The sequence below is a fragment of the Bubalus kerabau genome, chromosome 5 (genome assembly GCF_029407905.1).
Source record: "Bubalus kerabau isolate K-KA32 ecotype Philippines breed swamp buffalo chromosome 5, PCC_UOA_SB_1v2, whole genome shotgun sequence".
Taxonomy (NCBI): domain Eukaryota; kingdom Metazoa; phylum Chordata; class Mammalia; order Artiodactyla; family Bovidae; genus Bubalus; species Bubalus kerabau.
In genome coordinates, this window is record NC_073628.1 from 50,540,940 (window position 1) to 50,554,887 (window position 13,948).

The 13,948-nt window shown below is 38.2% G+C and overlaps 1 protein-coding gene across 2 annotated transcripts in view; it reads right to left on the minus strand.

Annotated features, from left to right (window-relative positions):
- Positions 1–13,948, minus strand: part of SLC36A4 (solute carrier family 36 member 4) — a 41,676-nt gene that overhangs the window by 4,429 nt on the left and 23,299 nt on the right. For both annotated transcript variants that reach the window (XM_055581630.1, XM_055581631.1), the window contains 2 exons: positions 12,524–12,693; positions 5,402–5,571 (listed from right to left, as the gene is read on the minus strand). In XM_055581630.1, the coding sequence (XP_055437605.1) occupies positions 5,402–5,571; positions 12,524–12,693 (340 nt within the window). The remainder of the gene's footprint in view (positions 1–5,401; positions 5,572–12,523; positions 12,694–13,948) is intronic.

Here is a 13,948-nt window from a genome sequence, read left to right on the forward strand (position 1 = left end):
TGCGGAAGCATCTGTCACGTTTTATTCTGAGCTAAAAATGAAAATAAAGAAAGAAACCAAAACACTGAGTGATGTTTCTCAGACTTTGACTTATCAATGGGGCTTCTTACATAAACAACTTTTAATTTTTGCTATGAGGTTTTGGGTAAAGAATGCATATTCTGCCATTAAGCTCATTCTATAAAACACAAAATCTGGGCTGGTATGGTATAAACAAATGGTTAAATCAAAGAGAAGAGATAACTATTTCTTACATTAGAATTCCAATTAACCAAAATAGAAGAAACCATGGAAACAGAAAATCATTATTAAGTAAGCACTACAATAATAACTGTTGCAGGAAAAGTCAATGAAGGATCCTAAAATTAATGGGCAAAAGGCTCAGACAACAAAGAATTTGCCTGCAATGCAGGAGACCTGGGTTGGATAGCTGGGTCAGAAAATCCCCTGGAGAAGGAAATGGCAACTCACTGCAGTATTCTTGCCTGGAAAATCCAATGGATGGAGGAGCCTGGCAGGCTACAGTCCATGGAGTTGCAAAGAGTTGGACACAACTGAGCGACTAACACTTAACACTTTTTTTTTTTTAAACACTAACTGTATAACAACAGGAAATACCCCTATTAAAAACTCATTAATTATAAGGGGAAAAAAAGAGTACCTTTACTGTGGAGACACCTGACAGATACCACCTTAACCAAGTGATCAAAGTTAACATCAGCAGTCATAAACCATAATATGATGTACTGAGAAGTGCAAAGCATCACCTGTGGAATTCTTGTTACAGATGCTTAACTTCAACCTAATCATAAGAAAGCATCACACAAGTCTACACTGAAGGAAATTCTACAGAATTACTGACACTTCAAAGATGTCAGGGTTAAATGAAGACAAAAAAAGATAACTGTCAAGACTGGGGGAGACTAGTAGACTTGACAACTAAATTCAAGTGGGACCTTGAACTGGTTCCTGGATCAGAAAAAGGGAAAACCGGTGAAAGAAAATGACGTCTACAGATGAGTTAGCAGCATTTTATCGATGTTAATTTCCTGGCTTTAACAGTTGTATCGTGGTATTGTAAGCTGCTAACGTTAGAGGAAACAGAGTAAAGGGTTTATGGTAATTCTACTTTCTTGGACAGCTTTTCTAAGCTGTTTAAAAATGAAAAGATAAAAAAAATTATGCACCATTATTGTCAGCAGGATTTTATGCCAAGCTATTGACAAGTTTTCTGCAAGTTCTGATCCAGCACTTTTTTTATCTTATCTTACCAAAAGGTATCAACAGAAGGTTTGCAAAAATCGAGACATATTCTTTCTCTGAATTGTCCCTAAATCATTGAATGATTTGTGAAGGGTTGGAGTTGCCACCAGAAATAGTAGCTAAGTTCGCTGGCACGCAAGCTGTGACCACTTGATCAACACCGCCCACCAGAGATGACTGTGCAACCACAGTTCAGCTGTGAGGACTCCGATCACGTATGTGTTGGTGTTCCTCTCCTTGTCTTCAAAAGCTATCAGTTTTCTCACTATGCTTTGTCATCCTTCTATTTCTAAGGTTACTTTCCTTTGCTTTTCTTTTTCCTGCACGTTTGTCTCTTACTGAACTTTCTGTGGGGTGTGTGTGTGTGTGTGTGTGTAATTTAACTCATGCTCTTTGTAATTAAGTTTCGGGATTCTGGTCTACTGGTTTCTTTACTTCTTAACTGTTAGTTTATGGTTTCTCCCTCCCCATATTTTCTTTGTGGCCCTCGATATTTTTCCAGGAGGATGTGGCATTAATTTGGAACCACCACATTTCTTAGAACCACACACTTTTTATATACATTATTATGAAAGCTAAAATCCTAAAAAAGTTATTTTGAAATCATAAACATAGCTGCACTTCTACAAGACCAAAGGACAATAAATCTTCCTAAGTAAAATAATGTGAAGTTGGAACTCTAAACTAGAAATACTTTAAAGTGAATCCTTGTTTAATGGATGTGTGCTATACCATTTTAACATTTCTCTCAAAGGAAGTATAAAGCATGACTCTCAATCACAACAGAACATTTCAAAACCCATTGGCTTTTATCCATTTTGTGAAAAAATACTTATAGTAGATGGTAGTATTTAAAAGGACAACCAGACCAACACAACTACCACCTTGTCATCTAAAGAGCCTTTCATTTTGGAGTCTATTTTTTGTTATTAATGTTTTCCAATAGGCCAAGTTGTTATGAGTAAAATATTTTGGAAAAGCATCTGGAGAAACACTATAGTATTTTAGAATTTATTTATTCAGACTAAAATTTCATTTACCAAATGCTTTTAAATCATGAAATTTATCAATTAGACAAAGTCATTCTTTAAATGTTATATAACCAATATATATTTGCTAGTAAAAATGGCTTGAAATGTTATTTGATAATGTTAGTAGAGAAGAAAGTGAAATATATATACTTTAGGCAAATCTGACATAGAAGAACTCAAAAATCACAAAATAGTAAGTCAAAGGATAACTTGGATAAGGATAATTTAGTCATCACAAATTACAAATATTCACTACAGGATTACTATAAATATGCTGCCCTTTGTCATTTACAGATAGTTATTATGAATATATCTAGTAAGTACTAATTAATCTTATTCAGTATTTCCAAAAATTGTATTATAGAGGAAAAGAATGTATCCTTAAGGTACAAAGTTGTCTCTGACATGGAAAAAAAAGCAATGGCAAAAAAGGTCCATTTTCTTGCATCTTAATGGTAAAAGCAGACATATCAGAGAAAAAACAAACGCTTGCTACTATAGCATCAACAACACTCTAGCTCATAAATCTGTTTTAAAACTTATTTATTTTTAGTTTTGGTTGCACTGGGTCTTCAGTGCTGCACGCAGGCTTTCTCTAGTTGCAGCACACAAATTTAAATCGCACAAACAGTGAATGATCCTCTCCATACACCTACTGACTCTAAGACAGAATACTAGGGCACAGCATGGTACTTATTTTCAGCTATTGTGACAACGAGCTTAAATGGTTCTGGTACGTCTTCTTAGTATTCTACAAACTACCAAAGATTTATGCTTTATGTAGTCATAGTTTACTAAAAGAAGAAAGCATACTCTCAAATCCAAGGGCTTTTCAAATTAAAAACAGTAAAAGGATCAATGAATTGGACAATAACAGAAATAAGTAGTATTTAACATATTCTGTAGGTTCAATTCAAATAGGGGATCAAAATACTGGTTTGAAATCAAAATTTTGCAGTTTTTTCTACAGGTTTGCCTTTAAAATAAAAGGCATTTATTGCAGTCCACGGTGGCCTCTGGCCAGTTGCTAGTCACTCTTCTCTCTTACCTGTGTAATGCCTACCTAGCAGGTAAGGGTCTACAGGGAACACGCAGGAAGAGCCTGACCCATCCTTTCAAGCTTTTGATTCCATGAAGACGATGCTGTGAAAGGGCGATTCAATACTAAATGGAGACCTAGACATAACATATAACCCAAGCTGATGAGCCCCATAGTTTGCAGATCTGCCCTGCAGACGTGGACCGAGCACCTGGAAAGGACTGTGGGACCTGAAAGGCGCAAACCCAGCTGGATCTCCACTCCCCCTGCTGGTGCTGCACAGCCTGCTCTACAGACAGGAGAAGGTCCCGCCAGCTCTCCACACACCCGTCAGTAAAGAGTCCTCCCCAGGACATTCTCAAGTGCTTTGGATAACGGATACAAAACAGGTCTGTCATGAACATCGGTTGACTTTAACTTGGAAGGACCTGCCAAAGATTTAAATGAAGGTCAGTGTCCAACCATGTGTCTCAATGAAGTAGAAGGGCATATGACATGGTCTGTGTTCTCTGTGTCCAAAGCATGCTGTAAATATAGCCCTCACATATGGTTAAACAGGCTTCTCTATTTTTAACTAAAAGAAAGCAGCAACAAAGAACAGGCTGCAACTCTTGGTGCTATGTACTCAGCCCTTGAGGAAAAGCCCTGGCTTGTGGGAATAAACTCCTGGAGGCAGAGGTGCAATCTGGTCTGGACCACAGCAGACAGGGAGCTCAACATAACAGCAGCCAATGTGCAGAAGTGGGTAAAATTATTAAAATTCAGTAGCTAACCTTAAAAGGAGACATGCATTCAGAAGAGAACTGCCTTACATCTCCTGATAAAAGGACTTTGCCTGAAATACATCTTTTTATTTAGTACAGCTGTCAAAATGTCAATAAAAGTAATGTGTAAAGAATATTCTAAAACATTTTAAAATAATTTTTCCACCTGGGTGTTTCATTAGACAATGGAGTATGGGTTTACTGACTTCATTTCTCAATGTGATTTCCCTTATTAGTTGACATATTTCATTTAAATAACTGCTTCAAAAAGTATGTCTTATCTATTTTATCTACTTTGCCCAGCTTTGCTGTTTCCTTGAACAAAATATAATACACCCAATTCTTTAAATCTAGGCATAAGCCGCACCCCAAGGTGCTCAATGCAATTTACGGAGTTACCCAGAATTTCTAGTTCTACCATTCTCTAACCTCGAATGGGCCAAGACAGTTACTCAAATCTTCTCGAGAATTTCCAAAGCTGCTTATCCCCCAGTCACCAGTCATCTCGTCCTTGGTATCATCCTAGGCAATCCCATCAGATAGGTCGGTGTGGCAATCATCTTTCTCTTTGCAATTATAATAAAAGTGGTGACAATAAAGATAGTATTAACGGCAACTTCTAACCACTGTGTTCATATTTTTAAATGTCTCATCTTCATTTCATAGTTGAGGAAAGAAGGGCTCAAAGATGGTTTGTAACTTAACTAAAGACCCAGCAAGGAAGTGGGAGGCCTGAGTTTTGAACCGTCACGTCACTGAGAGTGCTACACCAATCTAAAGGCCCCTCTCCACGAGTCTCCATGATTAATTCTACCTTGTGGGGCATTTTATAATATGAAACTATAATAAGAGATTATACACACTCCTTCAAATAGTAAGTAAAATAAGCCACTAAAACTGTTAAAGACCAAAACAGAACAAAACCCATTTGTATAGGGAGTCATGGAGAGCTGAACTGTTAAATACACAAAAGTTAGCAGATATAAAAAACCTCAGGAAAACTAGAAAGCCAAAGCAAAATGTTATCAACCATATAGAGTCGCTTTACATCTGATTTAAATATATATTTCAATCATGAGTGATATTATTTTGAAAATAATAATTCAGTTATTTGTTTTACATGTGATAGGATCTGATTTATGATTTTCTTCTATATTAGTAGAATAACAGAATTTTAAACCAAAATGTATCTAGTTAGGTGAACAAAATTATTTCAAAAATATAAAAAATACACTTTAAGTAGCTTCATTAGAAGAAATTCAACAATAAAAATCATTATGATATAAGGATGCAGTGATACTTACAAGTAATAGTAACCAAGAAGGACCTTATTGCAAATTCATAGATTTGCTTCCATTTAGCATGAAATCTGGATGTGATCACAGGGATAATTATCTCTGCTGGAACATAGAACTGAATTGAATATGTCACAAAGATGCCGAAGGAATACAGAATTTTCACTGATTGATATAACCTGTTAAAAATTTTCAAAATTTAGTCATTCTTTTATTTCCAGCTTTACCGACATTTAACTAACCAATGAAATTATAAGACATTTAAAATCTACAACATGATGATTTAATACATATTGTGAAAGAATTCCCACAAACAGAATTAATTAACAAACACATCCATCACCTCATGTATTTGCCTATTTTTTTATGTTTTGGTGGGAACACCGATTCTACTCTCAGCACATTTCAATCATACAATACAGTAATATCAACCACTGCTGCTTCAGTGGTTCACTGCTAAGTTGCTTCAGTCGTGTCCGACTCTGTGCGACCCCATAGATGGCAGCCCACCAGGCTTTCCTGTCCCTGGGATTCTCCAGGCAAGAACACTGGAGTGGGTTGCCATTTCCTTCTCCAATGCATGAAAGTGAAAAGTGAAAGTGAAGTTGCTCAGTCAGGCCCGACTCTTAGCGATCCCATGGACTGCAGCCTACCAGGGATGAACCTCCATCCATGGGATTTTCCAGGCAAGAGTACTGGACTGGGGTGCCATTGCCTTCTCCAATATCAACCATAGTCACCACATTATACATTAGATACTCAGACCTTATTCATCTTTTAACCAAAAGCTTGTATTGTTTTACCAAACTCTTCTCTTTTCCCCCATCTACCAGCCCCTGGCAAACACCAGTCTATTCTCTGTTTATCTAAGTCATAATAAAAATAAAAGAAATAAAATGGATATAACCAAAATAAAAAGAAAGTTAGATTCATATTAAGACAACGTGCATGGGCAAAAACAAGACAACATGCATGAACCCAGTGGGCACTATGCTAAGTGAATAAGCCAGGTAGAAAAAGACAAACACTGCATGATATCACGAATATGTCAAGATTACAAACAGTTTTCCTAAACAGCTGCCAAACAAGAAGGAATTCGATTAAGTCTCCTTCTATAATGTATCCATCCTAGTAGTGAATGAGGAAGAAGAAAGCTGAGTGGAAAGATTTGAAAACACTACAAACAGCAAAATTAAGGAAAGAAGGAAGGCCTTAAGGCTACGAACAGTACAAACTTACTATTAAAAAGACCTCAAGTTATATTTCTCACCTTGATGTTTTAAAGTTTAAACATAAATGGTCAAGCTACTGAAATGTACAAAATAACCAAAAGACTCCTGCTTCATATGCTTTGATACATAATTTTGGAGAATTGAATATTCTTATCAGTTTATTAGTACAGTCCTTTTTTCTAATTATCTTTTAACTTACATGTTTTAAAAATATAATTAACAATATATCTAAAAATATATCATTACACATATAGGTAGAATAACTTTTCTATTGGTATAAAACAAATTATATAGGTTAAGAATCTGGTTATTATTAACACCACTCAGTAATATTAATTATATGTAATTACTATCATTGGCTATTACCCAGAGTAAAAATGGGAAATAAAATGGTCAGTATCTTTTTAGAAGCTGGTATATTTGTTAAGGATCCATCAGAGAGTAATACAGAAATCAGTGTTAAAGAGAAGCATTACAGTCTTTTAAAATCAACTATTCTGTTTTTATTTTTAAGAACCCCCTAATTTCTATGTTTCGTATCTATAATTTCAAGCACTCTGTTTTTCTATACTCAACTTTCCTACATGTTTATCAACCTTTGTTCTCATTTTGGTTTTAAGCATGTATCTGTGGTAATTGTCCATATGTACTAATCTTGGCCATATATACTAATAGTTTCAGAAATTTAATACTATTTACTGTGATGAAAAAAGCAGACAGACAGAGGAAAGGAAAGGCAGAGGTCATTTCAGCCAGGATTCCTAGATTTAGGCAACTTTAATATTGGAAGAGTATCATTAAGAATTTCTGAGGGCGAGAATGGAAGAAATAGTTCAGAATATACAAATCTTCTTTATCCTGTTTCCTTATATTTCTCTACATCTTTATTTACTGTGCCTCTTGGTGATTCCATTCTTGCCTAAACATTTTCATCTTAGGTAACAAATTCCTCAGAGGTCAACTCCCAGATTTCCTGGTAGGATCAATTAAGACAGCTTGATTATCTGCCACTATTTGTCAGCTATATTTCCCAGAATATTCAACCTCCTAGTTCGTGTATGCTACAAACAGGAACTCAGACTTAAGATGTTTTTCTGTTTTGTGGGGAATGTGAAGTCCCAGTTCACTTATCTAAATAGATTAAAATATCTACCCCACGTCTTCCCTGTTCTTACATGCTTCTCTCCTGTTTGAATTTTCCAATCCAATGTGTGCTTCAAAAGGATTCCATGTGTGAGACGGAAGAAGTCACTTTACTGCTTCTCAAGGTCTGTTTATCTGAAAACTTAATATACCCTTGATATCTCTTAGGAGAAGAATGTCTGCTATTTGGGTTACTCAAGTGGAAATCCTAGAAAAACACTGCCGAAACATCATTCAATTAAGACTAGCAGTTACAAGGGAAATGCTTTTATACCTAGAATACTATTTAATGAACATTTACTAAGTGCTGAGTAATGTGCTATTTTATGGAGATGCATTACAAACCCAGAGATGCAGGGTTTCTGCCTCAAGGTGCTGATTTCTAGCTCAGAACTGTGAATTGACTTGATTGTTTAGTCGTTCAGTCATGTCTGACTCTGTGGGGCTCCATGGACTGTAGCCTGCCAGGCTCCAAGAACACTTGAGTCGGTTGCCATTTCCTCCTCCAAAGGATCTTCCCGACCCAAGGTTCGAACCCGTGTCTCCTGTGTCTTCTGCGTTGCAGGAGGTCCTTTAACCCCTGAGCCCTCGGGGAAGCCCAATTTATTTTATTATAATCTTTAAAATATACCCTTTACTTCAAAAGCTAAATGCACTACATTAAACAATATGACTCATAACTAGTTTTAAAAGATGATGCTTCACTAAGATTGAAGGTAATAAGTAATTAATGACGTGGAGTCTCTCTAATCCATACTTGCTTTATTCTGGGGCTGCTCTCTAATTCAACCTTTTCTTGTAGGAATACCCCACATGAACTTTGAGACTTTAAGTCAACGTGGCATCAAAAGCCCTTTACAGCTTCTCATGGCTGGTAGCTGGGTTCCCTAAGCTCCTGTGACAGTCATTGGCTTTCATATCTGAGGCAGGAATTAGGTGGGCTCCTGCTTACATTTCTTGGGACCAAAAAAAAAACATGGGCTTCAGGCTGGACACTCTACAGCTAGCCTCCTGTTTGCATTTCCTGGGACAGGAGATAGGGGGGACTCCAGATTATGTATTTACAACCAGCCTCCTCTTTGCACTTTGAAATAGAAATAACAACAGAAACAGGGAAAATAGCCAGGCTATGTCTTCTGTGGACACCTTAAGGTAACAGTCACGGCAGAAACAGAGAGGGGCTAAACCCTGTTTGCGTAAAGGATCAAGAGGTCATATATTTCCCATCCTTGGGGCAAGGGAGACACTGAACATGTGCACAAAAGCTCCTCAGGGTCAAAGGAGAGGGCACCCCCCCTTAGTATGTAATGCCAAGGCTGCCTGGCATCCACTGGAAAATGGATTCCAGCCCAGGATTGGCAGGCTACAGTCCATGGTGTTGCACATGCCTATGGGGAAGGGTCCTGGGGTAAGTCAGGCGTGGAAAAAGAAACCAGATAATTGGCCCAAAGTAAACAAAGACCCAGAAGAACTGCCCTATATGAATGCCTTAACTGCCTCTTTGCAGTGCTCCCTGTTGCTAAGGGGGACACCCCACCCCTTCCCTCCAGGTGTGCATCTCTGCCTCACATCTATCTCAGCTACACAAAGTTTCTCCATTGGGCCCTCGCACTTGTGATTGTGTTATGTGTCTAATAATAAACTTTGTATCTCTTTTCACAGTTTTTGCCTCCATGAGAAATGCACTTCAATGGGGGCAAGAGCTTCTAGCCTCTAACCCTTGCTGATCTAGTGGTTAGTTTCATCCAGGCTGCTGCTGCTGCTGCTAAGTCGCTTCAGTCGTGTCCGACTCTGTGCGACACCATAGATGGCAGCCCACCAGGCTTTCCTGTCCCTGGGATTCTCCAGGCAAGAACACTGGAGTGGGTTGCCACTTCCTTCTCCAATGCATGAAAGTGAAAAGTGAAAGTGAAGTCGCTCAGTCGTGTCCGACTCTTAGCGACCCCATGGACTGCAGTCTACCAGGCTCCTCCGTCCGTGGGATCCTCCAGGCAAGAGTACTGGAGTAGGGTGCTTCATCCAGGCTACCCAGGTTCAATTTCTAGGCAGGGAACTAAGATCTCGCTTCACATCACTGCTCACTGCTGCCTCTCCAAGATCAGTACCCAGCCAATAAAGAGTGCATTACACATTCCCTAAACTGCTCAGCCTATTGCCTGAAGCACAGGAAGGGGAGGGAAGAAGGGACTCATACATAGCAATTCAAGATAGGAATCTCTGAGATAACCCTATGATTATCCTAGTCCAAACTTATTATTTTGGAAGATTATCATTATAAAAGACAACCGCCTTCTCTCCAGTATCCCTCAACCATGGCTAGTGTTTCAACTGTCCTAGTGGCAGAGAACTCACTTCTCGATGCAGGAGAGGTAAGAGACGGGGGGGCGGGGCAGGTGGTTTGGGTTTGATCACTAGGTTGGAAAGATCCCCTAGAGAAGGGTATGACAAGACACTCCAGTATTCTTTCCACAGACAGAGAAGCCTGGTGGGCTACAGCCCATGGGGTTGCTAAGAGTCAGACATGACTGAAGCAACTGAGCATGCATGCACAGTTGCAGACCATAAAGAAATAGACTGTAAGCCAGAAAAGGCATGTCTCCACAAGAAGGTGTTACTCAACATCAGTTCTCTAAAGGGGAGTACCTTGACTTGCTTTCCTGTTTTGTACAGATTTTTGTTTCCAAGGATACTAGACTCCCCTCTTCTAAATAAAAAGCAGGTGTCTAACCAGGCTTTCCTGAATAGAAACTATGATCATGTCGACTAAAAAAATAGTCACAACCTGAAAGTGGAGAGTTGTTTTATTTGATAGTCTGTTTTTAATTAAGGCTTATAATGAGTTCCTTTCTAACTGGGGAGCCATAGCAATTAGGGAAAAAGGCAAAGGTGGGAAGCGGATGCAGAAAAAGGGAAGGATTCATTAGAGCTACTGCAGGGACAGTACCACTCCCTTGAGGTTTAGCTGTGAAAACCAAAAGCATGCCCTCCACCTCCGTGTCCACTGCTGCTTCGCCAGGTTCCTAGCTCCCTGGGGAGAGGAGCGTCTCAACCTGACACACAGGCACTCCCACCTCAGTATCTTCCGCCTTAAGACTTTCTTTAGATATGTTCATGAATAAGGGTAGGGGAGAATTCTGAGATTGTTTCCCCGCCTACATCTTATAGTACTTGTCAAATTTACTTATAAATTTGCTTTTAGGATTTAGTCTAAACATTACTTCAAGTGGAGAAATTTATCATTCTGTTTTCTAGACACTGTACTATCTTTGAAAGAGAAACTAAACTACCATAATTCTTAGCCTTGATCCTCTTATATTAAGCTATTTCTCTACACTCCATACTAAACTATTACAAAAAAGAAAAAAAGGAGCACTTTTGAAGGAAAAAAAATTATATTATCAACTATAAAACAGGTTAATGAAAAATGCCAAACAATCACGTCTTGTTTGTAGTCATGTCTCCAGCTTGAAGCAAATGTATAACACTGAAACGGTTCCATCTCAGAATGCCTTCCTAAATATATCACAGCTAAAGTAAAACTGTAATTTAAAAACAAAAGATAAACACACTGCATATGTGAGACTTGTGCAACCTGGAAACTACTCTAGGTACTTTCCCCCTATCATAAATGGTTCCCTACACACACTTGTTCTAACAACATCCTGGACTCCAATGAGGACCCAGGATTCAAATGACTACTGAATAGCAATCAAACTCTCATCAGGAAGCCAGTCAAAATATTTAAATTTAAGGTTTCACAGACTTCCATCCAAACAGCTAAAGGAGCAGCATGATATTAGGTCAACATTTATTCTTTGCATTTATCAAAACTAAGGCGTTACTTTCCATTTCATAAATAAGGAAGCAAGTCTACATCATAATCACCACCAGTATCTTTATTAAATCTCCAAAGATCAATCTCTGGAAGAAGATAAAGACTCTATATATTGCTTCATTTAGCAGAATATGGTTCTAATATTAAAGAGAATATTAAGATGCACCACACTATTTACAGCTGACCCTTGATCAATGCAGGGGTTGGGGTCTGACCCTGCATATAACTTCTGATTCCCCCCACACTTAGCTACATACTGACTAGAAGCCTTACTGACAGTCAATTAACTCATATCTTGTATGTTACAGGTACAGCTACATATATTTTATAGATTCATGACATACCTTTTTTATATTTCTAAGCTATGTAGTTCCTGAGTTTTTTCAAATTGTCATGAATCTCAAAAATTTTTATAACATGTTAATTGAAAAAAATCCATGTAAGTGGACCCATGCAGTTCAAACCCCTGTTGTTCGAGGGTCACCTGTGTAACGTGTCCTGTGCTCAGAAAGGACTGAGGCACACACGGTATGAAAGCTGACCATGAAAACCTTGAGGGCCACAAGTGACGGGTTAGATGATTTTATCAGAAACCCAGAATGTTAGATTTTTGGCAGCAAGGATAAGTATTAAATTTTTTATTAAAGTGAGTCCATATTAAAAGAGTTCATGTTTCACCTGTTATCCAAATTTGGAACAACCTGTAATTTTTAATCTTTTAAAAATATGCCACAAACATCTGTAAAATCAGATCATCTCCTCTGAAGATTATGAAAAATTTAGATTACACAAATAAAGAGACCACAGTAAGGATTTTAAATCTTTAAATCATAAAACTAAAAATACACCTTTATCATAAAACACTAGTAAATTGTATTTATAAAATATACAAATTAGGTTAATAAACTCTTGTCTACCTACCACACATCCTGGGGAAGATTTAAAGTTATGCTGCCTTTGATATCATCGTGGAAACACATATATCCTAAAGTAGCTAATGACACATACAGCGCTGTGACAATCCCCATGCCGATACTCAATGCCTGGGGGAAGCGTTTCGATTCTTTCATTTGATTTTCCAGTGGAAGGACCTAAGAAGAGAATGCAAGTAAATGAAAACAGTATAGCATCTGCCTGACAGGTGCCCAAATTAATCTTTCTATAGTATATACAACATGTAATTGTTGATGTATTTTTCTAAATATTACATATTTTTTCAGACTACAGATTTTTTAAATTCCTAAAATAAAAAGATTTGAAATCAGCTCTTAATACATAAAACTGTCAGCTTTTTTTAACAAATAAACTTTCTACTTCAGAATAATTTCAGATTCACAGAAAAGATACAGAGATAAACAGAAGACTCCCATATACTCCTGACCAATTTCTCCTTTTATTAACATTTTACACAACTGAAGTACATGTGTTACAACTAAGAACCAATATTGGGACATTACAGTTAAACTCCAAAATGTATTTGGATTTCCTCAGTTTTCCCACAAATGTCCTTTTTCTGCCCCAGGGTCCTGGCCAGGACAGCGCCTTGCATTTTGCCATCACGCGTCCTCAGTCTCCTCGGGTCTGGGGCGGTTTGTTGATCCTTCCTTACTGTTGATTACCTTGATAGTTTTGAGGAGCACGGTATGTATTTGGCACACTGCCCCTCTATTAATTGTCTGATGTCTTCCTCATGGCTAGATTGGGATTATAGGTTTCATAAAAGTACACCATGGAAGTGCGAAGCCCTTCCTATCACACATGCTGTCAACATGATTTATCACTGGTGAAGTTCATTTTGATCCCCTGGTTAAGGCAGTGTTTGCCAGTAAAGTTCTGCTTATAAAGTTCTTTCCTTCCTCCTCCTCATACTCTATTCATTGGAAGTAAATCACTACAGGCAGCCCACACTCCAGGGACTGGGGGGATTAGGTTACAACTCCTCGAGGATAGTATCTACATAAGCTACTTGGAAATCTGCCCTATGTGCTTATTTATTTAATCACATATTTGCATTCATAGGGATTCATATATATTTGTTTTATAGTTTACTACTGCTGAAGGCAATGGCACCCCACTCCAGTACTCTTGCCTGGAAAATCCCATGGATGGAGGAGCCTGGTGGGCTACAGTCCATGGGGTCGCTAAGAGTCGGACATGACTGAGCGACTTCACTTTCTCTTTTCACTTTCATGCATTGGAGAAGGAAATGGCAACCCACTCCAGTGTTCTTGCCTGGAGAATCCCAGGGACGGAGAAGCCTGGTTGGGCTGCTGTCTATGGGGTCGCACAGAGTCGGACACGACTGAAGCGACTTAGCAGCATTTTGTTACTACTATCATTCCAGCT